This window comes from Orcinus orca, chromosome 6 (assembly GCF_937001465.1).
Source record: "Orcinus orca chromosome 6, mOrcOrc1.1, whole genome shotgun sequence".
Taxonomy (NCBI): Eukaryota; Metazoa; Chordata; class Mammalia; order Artiodactyla; family Delphinidae; genus Orcinus; species Orcinus orca.
Genome location: NC_064564.1, coordinates 100,494,364 through 100,515,799, shown reverse-complemented (window position 1 = coordinate 100,515,799; position 21,436 = coordinate 100,494,364). Strand labels below are relative to the sequence as shown.

Here is a 21,436-nt window from a genome sequence, read left to right as displayed (position 1 = left end):
TTGAGTCTCAGAGAGCCTCGGTGCCTCACCTGAGGTCACAGAGCGGTAAGAGCTCACGCCTCCCATATCACTCGCTATGTTTATTTTTGAACCGTCTGTGGGCATATCGGTCTCCACTGCTGGACCGCAATTTCCCAAGGAAAGAATATGACAGATTCACCCGTGCCTTCCCAGCACTGAGCTCAGGGTGCACCCCGAGAAAGGTCCATTGCCCAGGCCAGCGCTGTGCATGTGGTGGGAGCTCGTGGAGGTTCACTGACAATGAATGTACAGCCAAGAGCCCTCCGCCCGCCCCCATAAAGGACCTAAACTAGTGTCTGGCCCAGAGCAGGCATTTATTTCTATATTTGATTGAATAACCAACACAATATGCATTTATCTCTCCCTATTAGCTTAGCCTTAACAGTCACAGGTAGGACCGTCTGTGAGTTATTCTAGATTAGCAGCATGGCAGCGTTCCCCATGGCAGGGAGTTTAGTAGAAGTTGTCCCAGGTGAAAGAAGACAGGTAGTTTCCCTCCAGGGATAGACGATGAAGCAAGACACGGGGCAGAATGCTGATGAGGAAGAACGGGGTGGTGAGAAAAGGAAGCTGGGAGAGGAGGGGAAGCCGGCCACTTACTTCTACAGAAAGAGGGAGCACGCAGGCCCACCTGCAGCAGCCTTCCACCTGCCATGGTCAGCCAGGAGTGAGCCGGAGAAAGGCAGTGGAGCCCCAGAGACGGGATGCAGTCGGCTGCTGCCTGCCTCGCTGTGTCCTTGCCCCAGCCGGGACCCCAACACTGCAACCCAAGGTCACAGGCACCTCAGACACAGCACAGAAAGCCTATGTCTGCCCCTCTCCCCCGACAGGAGGGGAGTAGACCTGGCCCCTAAGGGCAGCGCACTTCACAGGCAATCAAGTTATACAGAAATCTTGGATAACTGGACGACTCTAGGTCCTCAACTTTCATGAGAATCACAAAGCTTGAAGAGCTGCGAAGAGCCACCTGACCAATGCATAGATGGGACCGCCATGGCGGGAAGCGGTTGCCAAAGGTCACACAGCAGGGAGTGGCACACCTGCCTCTCTACTGTCCTTTGTTTGAATCCATCTTCCTCCAATTCCCTCTGTCTTTCCCCAGAAGCATTTCATGTTCAGGGCATATCACATTTATCATGTTTTGCAAATTGGGGAAGAACTTTTGCATTTTTTGAGATGTTTGAAGAATCCCACATTCCAAGTGTCAGCAAACACCGCTGAAAGGAACAGGGTTGAGAAGTGGCAGCACAGGAGTTTGGGGAGCTGCCTTGCAAAGCCCTCTTTCCCCAGAGAGGCACTGGAGTTGGGCAGACAAGGAGTGGCTTAGGCATCGGTTTCCATTCTGCAGCAGAAGGCGGAACAGTCTCAGAACAACGAAAAGGCATTAAAAAAAAAAAAAGGCACGCTCCTCAGTGAGGGCTCAAAACAGATTTCAGGCAGAAGTGTTCTGCTTGACCAAAGCAAGAAGCCAGTGTCCAAGGTCTGCTTGGCCTTCCCTCTTCTCTCTCCCCTGGAGGACAGCAAGCCTAGTAAAAGGGCTGTGGCCCAGCCCTTGGCAAGGAGGTTCACGGTCACCTCGGAGGCAGCCAGGACCTGATGGAGCTGAGTGCAGGTGGATGGCCTGTGCCGGTTGGACAGCCACCTGGGCCCGGTGGTTAAGGTTTTGTTTTTTGCTGAAGCACTCCTGGAACCATACGGGGCTGGAGAAAATCCTATTTACGGGAACTTCTCTCAGGAAGCTTGCTGCAAGCGACTAGAAGGAATGAGCTGCTATGACTCTTCCAGTGGGTGTGATGGGGGTAGGGAAGGTTGGGCATCCTCCCCAAGGGGCCTGCCTAACAAAAAGTGGTTACTAAGTGCCTTTCAAGGAGAGTGGGCCAAGTGGGGTGTGACAGCTGGGCAGGGCCCGCTCCCAGGTGAGGGGGCAATCCTGAGGCCGTCCCAGCGGTCAGGCCCTCCGTCTTTTCCCTCCTCACGCCCAACACACAGCTTCTCCATTAAGCACACGTTTAAAGAGTTTTGATTTGAAGACGCGTCCAGCTGTTGCCTGCCCGGGCTGCCCATATATCTTGGCATGGCCCGGAAGCCAGGCCCCAAACCCTCGGGCCCTTCAAGGGTCAGTCAGCGAAGCCGCAGCCCTGCGGCAACCAGCGCCAGAAACCCAGCCTACCTTCAGTCACTCAAATTGTCCCCCTCACCCCCCAACTGAAGGTGGAGAGACTCCCCAGGGCGTTGAGAAGGCTGTTGCCAACACTCTCCAGAGCCGGCAAACTCTGAAGCTGAGGCAGAAAGAACTTCTTCCCCAGATCGGGAGGAGCTAAGCCTAAAACACAAGAAAACTGAGGAACAGCAGTGCACGCGCGTCACATCCCAGCGGCCACCCCAGTGAGGAGGAAGTGGCCTGGTCTCTGATTGTGACCGACCCAGGATCAAGGGGGCCAGGCAGCCTACAGCCTTGGCAAGTCTCTGTTGAGGAGTAGAAGCTGAGACTGGGAACCAGCCAGCATAGCAAGAGCACCTACTGAATACCAGGCACTGTGCTATGAACTGTGTATGCACTGTCTCATTTAATTTGCACAACAACCCTTTGGAGGAGAAACTACTAGCCCCAGATGGGGACACCAAGGCACAGAGTAGTACAGTGACTTGCCCAAGGTCACCCGCCAGCCAGCAGCAGAATGTGACTCGGAAGTCCATGCTGTGCCCGCTGTCCTCCCTCATCACAGTTATTCTTGCCCCTGGCAAGTGTAAAACAAGATAACTGTCGAGTCTGAGATCACATAATTCTCAGACACGCGCTATTTGAGGAGCTGCCGTCCGCCACCACCCCACCAGCAGGGGCTGCGCAGCAGCCTCTTCCCCACCTCCCGTCCTCAGCAGCCTGCCCCACTGCCCCGTTGGGCTACGTGTGCATGGCGCGCAGGGCGGCCCTCAACGCAGCAGGAAGAAGCACGAGGCCTGCGAGTTGACCAGCTGGCGCTCGCTTTCCTTTACCCTCTTCTCCCTGGTTCCGGCCAACCAACCACCACGGCTCCCTCTGCAGCAAATCAGACCAAATCCCAACACGGCCAACACGTTCAGCAAGAGAAGGGACCTGAGTGGCTCACAAATGGGGGAATACAACTGTGCCTCGGCCTGGCATCCGGGGGACCAAGGGGAAGGCTGTAGTCCAGCTCCGATCCCAACGCCCTCCACAGGCACGGGACCAGCCGAGGGGGTGCCTGCCCCAGATCAGCTTCAGCTGGGAGTCTCTAATCTTCCCTGATGCTCCAGCCGGCCAGCTCCCAGTCCCCAGAAAACTCCACTTGGCTCCACCCGGCCGTGGCCTGCATCGAACCAGCACGGCTTCTGCCGCAAACGTCTCCTCCCAACTATGTCTGCTTCGGGCCAGTGTTAAACACCAGTGAGCTCACCGTCCCTGGGCACGACCTACACCCAATAGCAGAGGGGGGCCGCATGCCAGGCAGCAGCCGGGAGGCCGGCCCGAACTAGACCTTGCCGTCGGCAAACTAGAGAACAGAACCGAGAATTGATGGGTCGTGCTCCATCTGGCTCTGTCGCTCTCCCTGAGCACCGTCAAACTCACTCAGTAGATCCAGTGACACGCCAAGGGGGAGAGTCGTTCGAGCACAGGCCTCCTTGCCAAGAGCTTGCTGCCCAGATCCAAGTCCTAAGCCAGGGCTGGTCCCAAGCTCAATTTGGAGGCTCAAGGGTGCAGGCGGGCCGAGGGGGAGCCAGGCAGCCAGGGCTGTGGCCACCAGCGAGGCCCTTACCTTGCTCTCAGGGGACGGAGCCGCCAGCTGTTGCTGCTTCGCAATGTTCTCCGACAGGCACCAGCACACTCTCTTCTTCTGCTCATGCGAGTGAGCTTCCAAGGTGAATAAGCACTCTGCCTTCTGATGTCAGGGGAAACAGAGAGAGCGGCAGTCAGCGCTGCTCCCTGGTTCAGGGGCTCCCAGGACCAAGCCCAAGCACATCCCTGGGCTCCAGAGGGTGAGGCTGCAGCAGGGAGGGGAGTGACCGCTAAAAGCCACAAATGCACACTAATCCCCGGTGACATCGAGGCAGCCAGACGAGCAGGGAAGCTGGCTCAGGGGCCAGCTGGCAAGCCGTGTGCCCATGGGTTGGGGGAAAGGAGGGAGGCAGTGGTTCCCAACACAGTGGAGTTCTGTGGAGAGCCACTGACTGTGATGGTGAGGTCACCCCCGGCGACAGGCAGCACAAAGCAGCAGCTGGGGGAGCACGTGGGGAACCCAGAGGGCCAAGGTCTCCGCCCCTCTGATGCTCTACGGAGCCAGGACCCCTCCCCGGGCTCACAGAACCCCTCTCCCCCACCTCAGCACACTCATCTGATCACAAGGCCAAGGTTAGATGGGTGCCCAAACAGCGACTCGGTCCCTTTGCAAAGTCCTTGGGGAGCAATTGTGTGGCCTCGTACAGCCCCACTACTGCCTGACACGTGAGCTGGGTCTGATCAATGACTGTTCAGCTCAACTGAGTGCAAGTCTCTACCACTGCTGTCATTTAAATCTCACTTTGCTATTTAACCTTGTTAAATGCTGCAGTCTTGTCTCCCCAACTAGACTAGAAACTCCCTCTAGGAAGGCCTTTTTCAGCCGGGCCTAGTGCAGTGCTTGGCAAGTGAAGGCCTCAGTAAGCTCTGGCTCCCTGGAGGGACTTCCGGGATGAGGTCGAATCCAGGCCAGCTTACAGGCACCAGGGAGCGGCTGGGACCCAGGGAGTCGGCCCCGCCCCGAAGGAGTCAGAATGTGCTGGGGGCGGGGAGGGGTGGGACAGCATGCCCAGTGTTATCCTCTCCAGGACGCTCTGAGGAGGGGATGGCTAGCTCTTTCTGTCTCCGCTGGAATCTGATTATAACCCCACAGGACTGCGATTAGATTAACTCATCCAAGGAGCTAAGAGCGTGAGCCGGATGGATTGGAACAGAGAAAAAGACAGTGTTTCTACGCAGTCCTTCCTTGTTTTGCAGTTGGACAGGCCTGGTTTGAATCCCAGCTTTGCCACTTCCTAGCTGTCACCTCAGGAAAGCCTGTAAAATGGGAATGACAGTGATATCACCTACCTCCCAGAGCTATTGGGAGGGCAAGCAATAACCCAGGCCTCAATAAACAGCAGCTATTGTTGTTATTAGTACTTCATTTGTTTAAGAAATATTTATTGAGCACCTATTGTGTGTCAGGGACTGTAGTAGGCCCTGGGGGTGAAGAGGGAGATAAGAGAGACTGAGTTCTTGCCCTCAGGATGCGGGCAGAGACAATAAACCAATAAACAATTAAACAGTGTAATTACAAATTGTGGAAAGGCCAAAAGGGAGAGGTCCTATCTGAGCCTGACAGACGGAGAAGGCCATTCTGAAGGGGCCGCACTCCAGCAAAGGCTGAACGAGAAAGAGCCAGCCAGGAAAGTGCTAGGGAGAAACTGTTCCAGGCAGAAGGAACAGCAAATGCAAAGGCTCTGAGCTGGGGTGGTTATCAGCATCATCTAACAGCATTTGGGGACATAGTCTACCTGCCATCAAACCCAACCCTCAGGGATGCTCCCCTTCAGGGAAGGGCCACACCCCATGCTAAGTGTTCCCAGGGTGCCAGCCATTCCTTTCCAGCCCCAAAGTGCTCAGAAGCTGTTCTTCCTAAAAGCATCAGAGGAGAGAGGGAAGAAAGCCCCACCTCTTGGTTTCAGGGAACTGAGTGGATGTGGTGAGGCAATCCTCCCATTTAATAACCGATTCCCACCACTTCCCGGAACCCCCAGCCCACTGCAGGGGAAGGACACACCCAGCAAAGACCCCAAGATGCTCCAGGGAGAAACCAGGTGGGGCAGGAGCTGACTAGAGGGCCCTCTGCTCCCTGTCTCATTGTGTTGCCCCTGCGAGGGGAGAGTTGGGGCAGGGACTGTGGTCCCTTCCCGCTTGGAAAGGCCATCACTCCACAAATCTGGTCCTGGCCCGAGCCTCCCAGGCCTGCCTCTGCCTTTATCTTCCTGAGCCCCAACTTCCTCCTCTCTTTCTGTTCTGAAGCAGGATTCTGCCTTAATAATAATTCCCTTGATCTAAGTATCGATTTTAAAAGCACCTTCCCATCCATGATCTCGAGAAGGCATCCGAGGCACCAAGGACCTAACCCTAGGCCTGGCTGGGGGGTAGGGCTGGCTGTTTTAGACAGGCACACATTTTGGGGAAGGCCTTGCTCCCAAGGCTCCTCTCTAAGTGTTGCCTGAAGCTTTGGAGGCTGGCCTGGCCAAGAGAGGGAGCATGGAGACAGCTCCCTCCAGGGAGGCTGAATTCCCATCTGCCTAAGTCTGTCTAAATCAGGGGCCCCCACTGTCTGCCTGGCTGTCCCTGCATGTGAACCGTCTCTCTTGGTCCACTCTGTGATCCCACTCATCAGTTTCAACACTGATAGACACCGTGCCCTCAAATATCAGGCTCCAAGGTCAAGGTTGTAAGCTGCCCTGAAAGCATCCTCACGAAACTCACTCAGAGGCAGGGCTTCCTTGACTGCAGCGTGGTTAGCTAAGCACAGAGCCCGCCAGACGCGACAGCACTGGGCCCAGACCTCTGCATTCACACATGAGCATCCCCAAACCCAACTAAAAACACGGCTCCCCTTGCCTTCTTTAAAACCCCCATCTTGCCTCAACCTCCTTGTTCCTGAATTAATATTATCCTTGTAAAAACTAAAACCTCGGGGCTTCCCTGGTGGGGCAGTGGTTGAGAGTCCGCCTGCCGATGCAGGGGACACGGGTTCGTGCCCCGGTCCGGGAAGATCCCACATGCCGCGGAGCGGCTGGGCCCGTGAGCCATGGCCGCTGAGCCTGCGCGTCCGGAGCCTGTGCTCTGCAACAGGAGAGGCCACAACAGTGAGAGGCCCGCGTACCGCAAAAAACAAACAAACAAACAAACAAAAACCTAAAACCTCTTCTACTACAATTTATGTTTGCTCACTTGCTGTGACAGATGATCTCTCATTTTATTCAATTCTCTCAGTGACCCAATGACATAGGGAGGAAGGAAAAACACAGCTGTTACCGTTTTTCAGATGAGAAAACTAAGGCTCAGAGAGGTGAAGTCAGCAGTCCCAGGAGGTCTCCGGAGAGGAGGGATTCAAAGTCTGTCTTCCGCCTCCTCCAGAGCCTTCGATCTTGCCTCATTTGTTTAACAGTATATGTACATTACAAAAAATGTGAGATCTTCCTCTTAGCTTTTATTTTAAAGGATCAATAAATCATTGGTGATGTCTCTAATGGAGAGTAACTGAATATGAAAAGCTCTCCGCCTGTTAGGAAGCTGACAGAAATAATAGCTACCATTTATCGAGCACTAACCGTGTGGCAGGTTCTGCGCTAAGTGCCTTGGACACAGTATCTTACTGGATCTCATTTAATCATTACAACAACCTTACAAGGTAGGACTCCTCAGCCTTGTTTCAGAGATGAGTATGTGACTTGCTCAATCTTGGCAGGGCCAAGATTCCAATCTAGGTCTTCCTAACCCCAAAGAGCAAACTCTTAAATTAATGGAGCCAGGATCAAATTCCAAGTTAGCGGATGGTCCCTGACCTGTGTGGCCTTTGACCCGACGCCCCTAGTACAGCCAGTCGTGGGCTGCATCTCTCCCATGGATTTGTAGGGGCTGAGGGACACCTGTCCAGGGAAATAGAGGCCCCAGGGCCAAGGACTGCTCAGAACAATCCCACCCACTTGATAACTAACCAGGACCTACTGCTGGGGAACAATCAGAGCTGCTGCCCCCCAGGCAGTTGGGGCTTTCCCAATGCAGAGTGGAAAACTGTCCCCAAATCCTGACTCTCTTGCCCTGCCCTGGTTCTTCTCTGGACACTACCTGCATGTTAGGCAATGAAGAGAAACCACTTGCTGGGAGTTCCAACTAAGACGTGAGTCTGGGGTTCCCCATGAGTTCCAAAACCACTGTTGTCAAGCCTATTCCAGGCCACAGGGCAAGCAGGGATCTTGTCTTCCCTGTGATACAGACATGCCTCTCGTAAAGAGCAGCCCATTAAGAGAACAGAGGGGCTTCTAGCTGCCTGTGATCTTCAAACACCCAGCCCCTTGGGGTCAGATCACCTGACACTTTACTGAAATAAAAGGTCCCAGATCAATATCCCCTCATCAGTCTTCGGAGGGGTAGGAGGTCACGGCTCCCTGGAAGCCAAGGAGCAGAAGTGCTTTTCTCTGGGAAAAATAACCCCAGCCTGGCAGGAAGCTGTCTTGGCATTAAAGAACCTGGAGTCTCATTTCAGGCCCCGCTGCAGAGAACTGGAATCCAGATGGGTGAGGCTGGGGAGGCAAATGCTCTGACTCTTCCCAGCCTGCCTCACAGCTTCTCCTAAGCTGCTCGCTCGGCTCCGGGGAAATGAACTCACGCCCCCCTGAAGGGTCTCCACCAGCTACTTCCTGTGCCCGGTGGGGATATGCTGACACAGGGGAGGACATCAATGCCTTCTTGGACCTCGAGTGGCCATTCTAGGCTGCCAGGGTCCCCGGCTCGGCTCCAACAAGGTCCACTGTCCTTTGGATTCCCTGCTGTCCCCTGAAGCTAACTTCTCATCAACCGTCTTGTCCTCAGGGGTCTGTGTTCACCCAAGGGACTCACCTGAAGCCCTGCACCTCCTATCTTAGCCAGGAACTGAAGGAATGATTTTCCAATCACAAACAACATGCAAATTCCTTCCCAAAATGGTGTACTCCTCTTGGCCAGCCAGTGTAGACCAGGCCTCACCCATAACGTGTGGCCAGTGTAGATTCTCCCACGGAATAGGCAGTTTCCCAGGACTGTTACTGAGTAAGACAGACGAGCAGAAGCAGAGGGAAGGAATGGGTCTAATAAATCCCTGCCTGGAACTGGTAGCAGACTCATATGAGCAGAGGTACAAGGCTGGGATTAGAAAATTTGCTGAAAATTGAAAAAATTTGTATGGATCAGTGGCTCTCAACTTTTTCATCACCAAGGCCCTCTTTGATTAAACCCCTGGTAATGATATTTTATCTCCCGAACCACGTCAAGCAATAAGCTGTGTGCCCCCATTTTGCTTAGCAAAGGCACACTGTCTAGCTGAACTTCTCATCAGACTGAGGTAACCAGTCTTAAGGAATTAAGGAACATCAATCACACTGAGTGGGCGTCACTCCAGCCCAAAACACAGATGCTAGATGGTTTCTTTCACCTGTATTATCTGGCCCAGGTAAAGGTACAGTTGCCTTCAGGCCTTTTGAAACACTGACAAGACCCTGCAGGAGGGGACATAGGTGGTACCTTCTAGAAAGAGAGGAGGAAAGAGGTGGGCACAAGAATCAGGGTGCTCTATAGAGGAAGGACTACCAAGTGAATAGGGTGATGGCTGGCTCTCAGGCCACACCCTCACTGTGACCCCCTGCAGGGGCTGGAGACCAGGAAGTCCTAAGCAGGAGACCACAGTGTCCTTCTGTCCCCTCTAAGCGCCTTCACGTCCACTGCTCTTCTACACAGAGGTAAGAGACACACGGGCAGGGGTTGCTGTTCCCATTCCACAGAGCAGGACACTGCCACTCTGGACCTGCCCGGAACCCCTGCAGGAGTTGGTGTGGAGGCAGCATCAGAACCTGCACTAGAACCCGGCCCAACATCTTCCTTCAAGCACCAGGACACAGATCTCTCTCTTCAGATTCAGGGGGAAGGACTCACCTCTGCTAGATACAGCACACAGAATTTCAGGTCTTCTGAAGAACCTTTGAGGGAACAAAAAGTAAGACTTGCTTTAGAACTGGTTACAGAGTCTCAGCTGTTTGCTTAAGCACAGCCAGCTGTCTCACCCAGAGGGCTGTGTGTGGTACTTCCTGTAACAAGAAGAAGAAAGGGGCAGGGAAATCTCTGGAGGAAAGCCCACTTAATATCTAATTAGGTTGAGATACAGATGTAAGGCCTTTGCCTGCAGGTCAGCCTGACCCAAGGAATACTGAGCTCTCACCCTATGAGAGGTAGCCAGGAGCACCCTCTGGGCATCAAGCAGTGGGGTACAGGGAGCTGTCATCCATCCCAGGAGGCCTCTTCCTTTCCATGTCCCCTGCAATGAGGGACATGGAGGCAGCACACACTTGGGTTTTCTTTTAAACACTCCAACTGCCTTTGCCATTTTGAAATTCAACACGGAGCCACCCAGGAATGCATGGGCTATGCAGGGGGATCCCCAATCACGGGCTGGGTGGAGCCCAGAGATGGCTTCCCAGCCCAGGCCCAACCCCTCAGTGTGTTTTCCTAGAGCCTTCTCACCCCTGGTCTAGAATCCCAAACTCAAACACTCACCAAACCCTCTCCACCTGGGAGGCAGCTGGGAGGGCCTGTTGGCCACTCCCCGCTCCTCCAGCAGAGAAGCTGAGGCGGCATACCTACCCTAAGGCGGAAGATGATTTGGTCAGCCTGCTGCAGAAACACAAGAGCCAAGAGATGACCCACAGCTGTCAGGGAAGGCTTCCTGACAAAAGGGGGACTCTTCTGAGCTTGAACTCAAGGTGGGAAGAGAGGGCACTCTGGGAGGTGGGAACAGCACGGGCAAAGGCATGGAGATGCAGAAGCACAAGTTGTGCTCAAGGGATGGCGCCTGTGAGGTAGCCCCGCCTCCTCCTCCAGGTGGCCTTCCCTGACTGCTGCAGGCTGCTCCTCGGAACCTGGCAGCACTCCCCGTGGGCCACTCATCTGAGCACAGGCCAGGGCTGGTTAGGAACTTCCTGTATTTCAAGCATTCGACCTCACCAGGCAGGTCATCCTTTTTGAGGGAAGCAATCATACAGCACATATAACGGCAAACACTTAAACTGCCATAGGGGTTTAGAGTACCCAGTGCTGTGTGCCAACCACAGCGCCAAATGTTTCATGTGCATAAACTCGACACTCACAACAACCCCTATGAGGCAGGGGTTATTATCATCCATGATTCACGTGAGAAAACTGAGGCACAGGGGGTGAGTAACATGCCTCAGGTAGAAGGGGGAAGAACCCAGATTTACACCCGGGAAGCCTGGTCCCAGAGCTCACGCTCCGAACCACTACACACCTGCCTCTCAAATGCCCACCACGTAGGCCCTACCCAGGCACCTGTCCCCTCAAGGAAACAGGACTAGTGCTGGGCTCAACGCAGAACCCTCAACATACACCTGAATCAAAGAAATTGTCAAAATGCGTTGCAAAGTAGAGGTGGCAAGGGAAAAACAGAGACGGTGGGTCAAGCCTATTCCTAAGAAAAGTAGTGAGTGAGGTCCTCACGTGGGTGGAGGCCAGGCCCCCTCGGGGCAAGCATATGGGCAGTTTCCTGGGCAAATCTATCCCTAAGGCCAGGGATGTCAGCCAGAGCTAGATGAAAATAGCTCATAAGTAAATGGGGGTTTGCTTTGGAATTAGAATAAATCCTTCTGCTTCTCCCCACCTAGAGATGGGCTGGGGGGCAGGGGGCAGCCCTGCCTAAGAAGTCCATCGTGTTTAAGAAACCTCTAATTTCAAAGCTTCTGCCAGTTCCTTGCATTGCTGAGGGTGGAGACAAGGGGAGGTGGCTTCTTTTGTTTAAGAAAACACACTGGGACGTTTCCTTGACTTTCCAGAAGCAGACTTTAGTGCCAAGGGAGAAACAAAAAGATCTGTGTAAGAAAATAACAGAATTTTGGGTTTTAGAAGCTGCCAGTGAGAGAAGAGAAGGTTCTAGAAGGGAGGGGAAAGCCAGGTAGATGGAAGCCTCAGGGAGACAGGAGGCCAAGGTTGGGGGATGCAGCCTAGGACATATTCCCAGTGGCGAGGGATCGCTGACGGATCGCCTTGAAACTTTTCTGTGCCGTGACACCCCACCATCGCACCCCTGCGTTACTGCACACCTTCACTGAAATCTGCTCCCCGTCATGGCCTTGTGCTGGCAGCACTATGGGAGGAGGACAGAATGGGGGCAGCGCTCAGCATGGCTCAGAGCCTCATAAATAAGGACAGCAAGGCTCAGGAGCCAAGGGTGCCTGTAAGGAGCTGCAGCTGCAGAAAGGAGGCTGCAGCGTGGCTGACCCAGGAGAGAAACCTCAGCTCCGCCGGAAATCCTTCCAAAACACTGGACTGGGCTCTGGACTTTCCAGAGCGTGGAAACGGGGGCAGGTGTAAAGGAAAAGGGACAGTGAGGCAGCACACATTCGGGCTTTCCATCCAACACTCCAACCACTTTCACCATTTTGAAATCTAACAAGGAGCCATTTGGTTCCTGGGTGAACCCTCTTTCCCATCAAGGAATGTGGGCCGTGGACCATGGGCTATGCCAGGGTGATCCCCAGTCATGGGCTGGGGGGAGCCCAGAGGTGGCTTCCCGGCCCAAGTCTGGCCCCTCTGCCATTTTCCCAGAGCCCTCTCAAGCCTGGGCTGAGATCCCCAAATCCACCAGTTACCAAGTCCGCCCCACCTGTGAGACAGGCCAGGAGGGCTGTTGTCCCCGTTTTCCAGATGCAGAAACTGAGGCCCAGGGAAGGAAAACAACTTGCAGAAGGCATGCAGTGGGCAAGTGACAGAGCTGAGACTTGAACCCAGGACTGCCTGCCTCCAAAGCCTGTGTTCTGACCACTATGTCACACTTCTGTCCCTCTCCCGGTTTACTCATCTGTCATTTCACCTGGCCATGCGCTCCGGAGGTGGGAATGTATGTGCGTCTCTTCCTCTGCTCTCACCCTGGTGGCCAGCACTGAGGTGGGCTCTGAGGAGGTGCTCAGAAAATGTCAACCGACTAAATTTAACTCCAAGTGTACCAGCAGCCTGGACCTAAGCAGCTGAGTTTCCAAGATGGGGCGCCTGGGCTCCTCAGGGTGGATGGTGAACCCAAGAATCAGCTGGACATTTCCAGGCCATCCTGAGAGACCACAGCAGGTCAGGAAGACACACTGTGGGTGGGATACTGGCCACCCGGGAGGCAGAAACACAAAGAACAGCAAAGCCAGTGGGCGGCAGAGGCAGGAAGAGACCACAATGGGCCCCGGCTGACCGGAGATGTCCCAGTTGTTAGCGCCAGCTCTCCGCCTGTTCCCATTACACTGCCATTCAGCCTTGCTGAAGCTCGGGGGAAGCTGGGCAGGAGGAGGGCGGGCAAGGTTTAAGTGGCCACCAGCCGGGAGCCCTGAGGGAGGAGTTCACCCCAGCCCCCAAGCTGAGGCCATGCTTCCCATCTCCCTTGGGTCCTACACTCATTCACCCAACAAACAGTCATTGGGCATCCACGATGTTCTGTGCCCGTGCCCAGCCCTGGGAGTAGGCTTGGTCAGCAGAGCCAAGCACGCATCAGGCATGTCACACAAGGGAGTCCTTGGTCCCTGGGTGGGGCAGATCTTCCTCGGCCAGGGAACTGCCCTCGCCAGCCCCAGCCTGCAGGAAAGGCTGGGTGTGCTCCATGTTCACCATCTTCTCTGCCTCAAACTGAACTTTCCGCACATGTTGATTTGAAAGAGACAAGAAACCTTAGGAGTCATGAGCGATGTTAATCAGAGACCATCCTGCCAAGAGGAGCTCCAGCTGAGGCCCCAAATGCATCTCTTGAAAGCCTCGCTCAGGCCATTGCTGCTGCAGCGAGTCTCTGGGGGTGCGGGGAGGAGGGCAGGAGTGTGGGCGCCAGGACTCAGGACACCGGGTCCTGCGGCTCCAACTCCAACAGCTGGAGAGGTGGTCACCGGACTTCTGCAAACCCTGGGACCCCCAAGGCTGTCTCAGGGAGCGGGGCAAGGGCTCCCCACAAGTGCCTGAAAAGACATCTAAGCATTGGAATGTGCACCTTGAGTGCTCAGTGTCTCTGAGCCATTGCCTTCGCTCCCAGCAGCTCCCTGGCTCCATGGAAAGCCACACTCGCTGTGTTTGCTGACTGACACTGCTGGAGAAAGGCAAGACAGTTCGCACCAGAACAACGGCCCGGCCAGCCAGGACAGGCGCGCGCGCACACACACACACACACACACACACACACACACACACACCCTCACATGCCAACCCAATAGGCTCCAAGGGCTGTGGTCATCTCTCCTGAGCAGTGCTGGTCTTGGCCACCCACCGTCTCCAGCCCCAGGAGGCCATGCCCGCACAGGCTGGCGCTCACATGCAACCTGGCACGCGGGAGGTTTCTCTGCCACGCCCCCAGGCCTCACGCCACCCACCCTGACCAGCCGCCACCCAGGGGAGGATGGTGCTTACCCTGCCTCTCACTTCAAGCCTTAGGTTGGGGCCTCCAGGAGGGGAAGATCCAACCAATTCCCAGCGGGCTCCCCGCACCCGGGCTAGGGGTGGGGACCAGACAAGTGAGCACTGTCCAGCTTCTCAGAGCAACCTCGGGGTCCATGTGGGCACGTCAGGTCTGGGAGGGAACACGCTGGACTGCCCAAGCCTGGCTTCACAGTCAGAAAAACCACAGCCCAGAAAAGGGAGAAAGGAGCAGCTGAAGCCGCACCACACGTCAGCAGCAAAGCCAGCCCAGGGCCTCACGCCCCCAGCTACTGCCCTCGGCTCTTCCTCTGCCCTGTGGCTCCCAACCCGCACCCAACGCTCAGCCAGTTTGAAAGCCCTCTTCCCCCTCCCTCCTTTCAGCAGGAGGCTGAGCTGCCCAGGGTCCTGGGCTTGCAGGCCCCAGACTTGTGTGATGAGCCTGACTTGTGTAATGGTTCTTATAATCAATCAGCCTGTATTACCAAGCACAGCCCCCCACCAGCACCCCTCAAATCTGACTGGGTCCTAGATAGTGGGAGCTGGGGGTGGGCAGGCGTGTGAGTGCATGTGTGTGCAGAGGGGTGGGAGGGACGGGAGAATGGGTGTGTAGGGGAAGCTGGGCGTGAGGGGCAGAGAGAGGGGCAGGGCAGCAGGGAAGCCAAGGGCAGAGTCACTGTAGCTCTCGCCCACCCCGCTCCCGCAGGTAATGGGGGGCTCCTTGGAATGCCAGGATCTCAGCTGAACTTGCTCAGAGGGCTGTCCCTCCCCATGACCTTGGTCAGGCCCAGCCCACCCTGGAGGAGAGGCTGGCCCCAAGCAAGGTGACTTGCTTTTTCCCCTCAGTGGCGGCAGTGGGCAGTGGGCAGGAGAAAGCCAGAGGCAGAGAAGGAGAAGTTGTAAGCGACTTCCTGTGGGGTTGCGAGAATGGAGGTTCTCACACGCCCTGGGTTTCTAAGGAGGAAGAACAGCGGGGGCACCGAGCACGCAGGCCGGGTTTGCAAACAGGCAGGAAGTTTTCCTGGAGCAAAACCCGTCAAAACAGAATTCTTTCACTGGGTAATATTTTCCTCCCTGCCCCTGTTACCCATGCTCAAACAGGTCTGGTGTTGTTTTCATAATCTGGGAGAGGAAATTGAGCCCCTTTCAGCAGAGACCTCAGGCGCCAAACCAAACCACTCGACAGATACTCCCGCTGGTTTCCCATTCCCGAGTGGAGGGGAGGGCACCGTGGCAAGTGTTGGGTAGAGACTCGCTTCACCCTCCCACGTGCTCATGTCCCGGATGTGTTGCCTGGGCACACAGTGTGGGCCAGCCATTTTGCATAAACGACCTAATTTAATCTTCACAAAAACCTTCTGAGATACTATTGGTGTCCTCACTTATGCATGAGGAAACAGGCTCAGAGAGGTTGAGGAACTTGCCTGAGGTCACACAGGTAGTGAGGGGCAGAGCCAAGATTTGAACACAGGTCTGTCTGAAGCCAGCGTTTTTCCCACTCCACTCCCAAGCCTCCCTGAAACCTCACTGGAGCAGAAGCCTCCCAGCAAAGCTCAGGGTGTACAGGGGCCTGCCAGCCTAGACTGGAACGCCAGTGTCTGAGAACCAGACCTAGGGGCACACAGCCCATCCGTGCTGCCCAGAGCAGGCCTCGGAGAGAGTGCAGAGGGAGTCCAGGGCATCTCGGGCATGCACTCACCTTCCTGCAGCTTCACGCTCTGGAGGTAGAGGGGGTTCCTCAGGACGTTGCAGCGGCCTGGCTCATCCTCCTTGGTGAAGAGCAGCAGGTCAGAGTAGGCAAACAGCGTCACCTGCACAGGGAGAGAGCAAACAGAGCTCGCTGTTCTGCTGTCCCAGAGGCCAGAAGCCACAGCCTCCCCTGGGAGTCCAGGTAACGAGTCTCCATCATCTCGGGCATAACCAGGAGCAGATGCTCAGCATGGCCTAACCCAAGGGCAGAGACCTGACCTGCAGTCAAGGCTACCCTTTTGCCTACTCCTCACAGTAGGAAAAAATAACAGAACAAAAATTAGCCCTCATCCTCATTCTCCATGCCTCCTGACGGCCTCTGCCAGCCTCTCAACAGCCCGACACCCCACAGGCCCACCTCTCTGACCAAGCGCCTCTGGAATCTCCAGCCCAGTGCCCTTGGCTTGGAGCCACCCTTGAGCTGCAGGACGTGCCACATTTGCTTGCATTCTCCTCTAAATGTCCGGCTGAAAGAGCACTGGGCTTGGAGTCAGAAGTTGAGGCACCTGTCCCACTAAGTAGCCATGAAAACTTGGTTAAGTCTGCTGAATCCCTTCTGCCTCAGTTTTTTTTCATCTGTGCAAACGGGGGGGAACGTCCCTGCCCAGCTCCCTACAGGCTTCTTTCACAGGGTCTGTGTAGACAGTGAATTTGAAGCACCATGCAATGTGAGTATCCTTACCAAATTCCTTGTAGATAATTTTAACTGCGTTCATGCACAGTCAGTTCAAGAAAAAGCCAGTTACTTACGCTCCAACACAGACAAGCACAGAACTTTTATCTCTTTTATACACTAGCTGCTCCAAAAATAAAGGAGAAAGATATTTTTAGACATTATAGGTAAACCATCAGGCATGCTCAGCATATTTTTATGCTAAAAAAAAATCCACTTGATCCTCTAATGCCAGTAAAGATTACACTGGTCTTTGTTTTGTAAATCCTGCGGTGGCCTTTAGTCAAAAGCAATAAAAACCCTATTTCAGATTCTCTGAAGAAAACAAAATATTATTAATTTTGTGGAATTCCCTTTGAGGTGTCAAAATCTGACATTTCATCTCATCTGGGGTAAGAAGAGTCCGCTGGAAGGTTGGCATGCACCACGAAGGGCCACAGTGAGTGTGTGCTGGATTGTTGACGAAGTTTAAAAAGCCAACATGTTGACATTTAGCTGTCAGACTGTTGAAGATGACCTAACAACTCCACCTCTATGACTCTAGCCTATAGAAATACTTACAAGGACATACAAATATGAACATGTAGGGATGTTCTCAGCATTACAAAATTTTGTAATTTTAAAAAAGAACATAAACACCCATTAAGAGAGGATGGATAAACTAAATTATGCTACCTTCATGTGGGAGAATTTTATGCAACTATTGAAAGAAGAAAGTAGAGCCATGTGGGCAGAAATGGAAATCTGTCCATCATAAATCAAAATAGTGCAATGTCCAAAAAACAGCTGGCGTATAATCCAACTCCGTAAAACCAAACTGTAAACCTGTCTGTATTTATACATTTTTTAACGTCTAAAATACTCATCACAGTCTTCACTGTGGGGAATGGGACTTGACTTTATACGTTTCTGTTTAATTTGCATTAGTTTGCAATGAGAATCTGTTACTTTTATAATTTAAAAATACATAAACGTTTTTCAAAGGACTACGTGGCACACAGAGGTTTGAGGGAATCTGGGCCACAGAGACGACAGGGGGCATTCTTGAGCAGGAGGCATTCAGGGGCTCTGGCTTATCTAACGGGGACCAAACACAAGGGCTCCTGAACCCTGGGCTGGAAGGCATCCTGGCAGTGACTCTCTCCAAACCCCTTCCCGTCACAGCCCTGACCCAACACAGTCCACAGAAGCCTCCATTTACTGAGCACTTACTTTCTGCTCAGTGGATCCTCACTTGTAACTAACATCATTGCCCTCATGTATAGGTGAGGACCCTACAGCACCGAGAGGTTAAGTGACCTGTCCAAGGCTACACAGCCAGAGACCATTGCCCAGGTCTGGATGACCGCAAAGCTCTCACAATATGGTGAGGTAGCAATGTGCCTACAGTTGTCCTGTCCCTGAATATGAAAGAATCCAAGCAGGGACCAAAAAAGAGGAACAAAGGAGACAGAAACATGAAGTTAAGGGAAGGGAAGAAAATGATCTCAGAGTTCAGAAGGAGTTTAGGGGTTGGTTGTCTGAGGAGAAGACTTCAACGTCCAGTGAGTGGAAAGGAGAAAGCTCTACACTAGGCAAGCACAAGACAAACCCTCAGGGTCCCCTGACCCACTCAGTGGAAACCAGGAAGTGGTCTCTGGACCCACAGGGAAGCTGGCAGGGGAAGGGTCAGAGGAGATAGTCTGTCAGGAGCCTAAAAATTCAAAAAACAATGCAGGCCCAGAGAGGGCTGGATGGATGGCAAGTGGAGAAGAGGTACCAGCAAGGTGAGAAAAGACCCAGGTCGCTGCTCTGGCCCAGATTCCCAGAGCTGAGAATGTGGTCTAGACAGGAAGTGATTAAGGCCTGAACGAAGAATTTCCCCAAAAGCCGGGTCAGGGAAAGGACAGAGCTGCTGCACAGCGGGAGACAGGGCAGAGAGGCGAGGGTGCCAGAGGAGGGCAGGTGGGCCCCTCTCCCGTCTCACCAGCACCCTGCAGGCCTTGCTCCCCGCAGAGCCACAGCAGCCTGCAGTGCAGTGACGCCCATCTCCACAGCCCAGTTACCTTCTGCTTCCCCCAGCAGGCCCTGGGGGCCGCCAGCTGTCTTCCCCACACTTGTTCCAAGGACACATCTGTTTTCCCAAAGGCTCAAGAGTCGAGGAATTGCTTGGTTAGGAAATCCTTGAGACTTGAAGCACCACTAATCCCACGTGGTCCTAACCAAGCTTCCTCGGAGGAATCTTGCCTGAGGGCAGGGTTTGCAGCAAAGGCCTTGGTGACCCAGCAAACGGTAAACTTAATGAGTCAGTGTGTAAAGTGAGGGCGTGTCTCTCTTGTGCCCCATAGGACTCCCGGAACCTCCAGCACAGGGCCTGGCTCCATCGTAGATGCTCAGTAACCATTCTTTGAATGTAGAAATGAGTCTGTACCAAAACGCTGATTTGATCTCAGGGCACGTTAATCAAGTTGGTGACTTCCGGGAGGGCGTGTGATGAGGGCAGTTCACGGTGTGGGATTGGATCAGCTCACGGAGCATGCCCAGAGAAGAGAAGGGACACCAAGCCAAGGGGGAACATTCCATGAACAAAGATTTCTGTCGAGCAACTTTCTACAATTTAGGGCTCTCTGGTAATAGAACCACTGCCGGGAGGGCTCCCTCAGCAGACTCAAGAAGAGGCTGGATGGAGAACGATCAGCTGGAAAGTTACAGGGAAGCAATTAGAATGGACGGCTCCTGAGGGCCCAGCCACGATGCGATTCTCTGAACTTCGCCAAACCCCTCTTGAATTGGTTTATATTTTTGGCCTGAATAACACGACAGGCTACTAACAGCCACATATTTGCTTCCTATCATATTTCAAGAAAAAGAAATGTATTATTTTTCCTTGTGTTCAAGTCATTTCTTTCAACCGTCAAAAGGGGTCTCTTAGTTCTAGGGCTCCAAAGGCCCACTAGGCAAAGAGCTTTTGGACAGATTTTAACTATCATCAGGCCCTGGCTTCAGCTTATGTTTGTTAGTTTGTTTTTAAACAAACACACCAGAGCCAGCATGGGATCCTGGAAAGAACTGCTGAGCCAGAGAGATCCCAAGTGCTAATCATGGCTCCATCTCTTAGGAGTCTTGAGACCCTCAGGTCCTAGTAAATCTCACTCGAGCCTCAGTTTCCTCATCTACTGAGTAGGGGCAAACGTGCCTCTCCTCGGGAAGCTGTGAGAGTTAACTGGGATCAAGAATGGAAAACTTGCACAGTGAGGATAAATAAGAAGTGCTCAAGGTTTGCAGGTTTAATGGTGAGTGAGTAGGGGAAGAAAAGAGCACCTTGAGACGTATGAATGTACTCCACAGTGGCTGCCATTCCTAACCGCCTCCTTCTGAGTCTTGTGGGTTTATAGCCACACTCCTCAGTTGCTGACCTTTGGCTACCTGACTGAGCTCTACCACACACTTATTCACCAAGCATAGCTCCAAAGGACTTCTCGTTCCTAAAACCCAAATCCCCCGCAACAGATGAAGTTTTACTCCCACAGAGGCAATTCAGAAGTTATGCCAAGGTTCTTAAGAAAGTTCCCGAAGAGGAGGTCCAGAAATGTGGTAAGCAACGCCAGTGTGGTAGAAATAATCCCGCAGTCTCCCCAGGGAGCGGCCCTGAAAGACAAGGCTCATTTGGAAAATATGAGCTCTGGTCCACTTGTTTCACAAACAAGACAAAAGCAGCCTGCTTCAGCCACGACTACACAAAATGTCCCCGAATGCTGAGGCTGAAAGGGCCCTTAGAGATCAGCTGACCTCAGACCCTGCCCTTGCTGCCTCAAACACACACACACCCCACTGTTCCGATGGGAAGACTGAGGAAGAAGGAAGAAGTTGTAAGTGAACCAGCCGCGGAGCAAGAGCTGGCTACATGCCTTCTGCCTCCAAGTTTCCTAATCTTTCCACCACCCCAAGCTGTCCCTCAACTCAGCCGAGCCACACTGCCAGCTCTGAATCAGGGCCTGATTGGAGGCAAGCCCCCTACCCTCTCTTCAAGGCTCCCAGGTAGCCCAGTCAGACCCCAGAGCTCCAACTTCTGTTCCCAAGTAGATTTAAACTCATGAGACTGAGCCGGAACCTGGCCAGCTCTGGGGATGGTGTTGGCGAGTGAAATCCCCCCAGTTAGAGATAAGCCGGGGCCAGCTCCCAGGAAAAGCAGCGTGACCTACACACCCAGGTCTCTGTTGGCAGAGCTAGAGCCCAAAGAGAGATCACAGACTTATCCCTCAGAAGAAGATTTTGGATTTGGGTTAATATACACCCAAAAACCCAGGTAACGGGTGCTCTTCTAAAATTCTCTTTGGCTAACAGCTTTATCTTCTCACCCACAAAGTCATTCATCACAGCTGGGGTGAAATGCCGTCTCTCCTGCTCCTTAGAGGAAGATGGGAGAAACAGTGGAACATCATTAGGTGTTGGGAAAGCTCTGTAACCATCAAAGATGCACTCTATGGCTTTGAGAGGTGGCAAGTTCCCTACCACTGGGAATATACCAAAGAAAGCTGGGTAGCCATTTGGTAAAGAGGGCATGGAGGGCTTTTCCGGTCTTTTCTACCCCAATTGTACAATTCTGAGACCATCAGGAAGAGAGGAAAGTTAGGGGCCTGGAGGATGGCCGATGAAGCCCACCAGAAACCCCACCCGGGAAATGTGAGTGTCTTACCTCGGCAGCCTTGTTTCTCCCCTCATACAGCAGCAGCTCCTCCGACAACAGGAGGGTCCGGGCAGGGTTACAGAGATCTAAAGGCTGAAAACAAAGAGGACAGTTCAAA

General features: G+C 53.6%; 2 protein-coding genes across 7 annotated transcripts in view; one reads left to right on the top strand and one right to left on the bottom strand.

Annotated features, from left to right (window-relative positions):
• Positions 1–21,436, bottom strand: part of RGS3 (regulator of G protein signaling 3) — a 162,396-nt gene that overhangs the window by 59,704 nt on the left and 81,256 nt on the right. For all 6 annotated transcript variants that reach the window (XM_049711818.1, XM_033427397.2, XM_004269311.3 and 3 more), the window contains 4 exons: positions 21,328–21,411; positions 15,930–16,041; positions 9,722–9,765; positions 3,795–3,917 (listed from right to left, as the gene is read on the bottom strand). In XM_049711818.1, the coding sequence (XP_049567775.1) occupies positions 3,795–3,917; positions 9,722–9,765; positions 15,930–16,041; positions 21,328–21,411 (363 nt within the window). The remainder of the gene's footprint in view (positions 1–3,794; positions 3,918–9,721; positions 9,766–15,929; positions 16,042–21,327; positions 21,412–21,436) is intronic.
• The window catches only part of ALAD (aminolevulinate dehydratase), a 117,638-nt gene continuing 99,418 nt past the window's right edge, over positions 3,217–21,436 (top strand). Inside the window, exon 1 of the mRNA XM_049711840.1 lies at positions 3,217–3,221. Coding sequence (XP_049567797.1) covers position 3,221 — 1 coding nt within the window. The 5' untranslated portion in view covers positions 3,217–3,220. The remainder of the gene's footprint in view (positions 3,222–21,436) is intronic.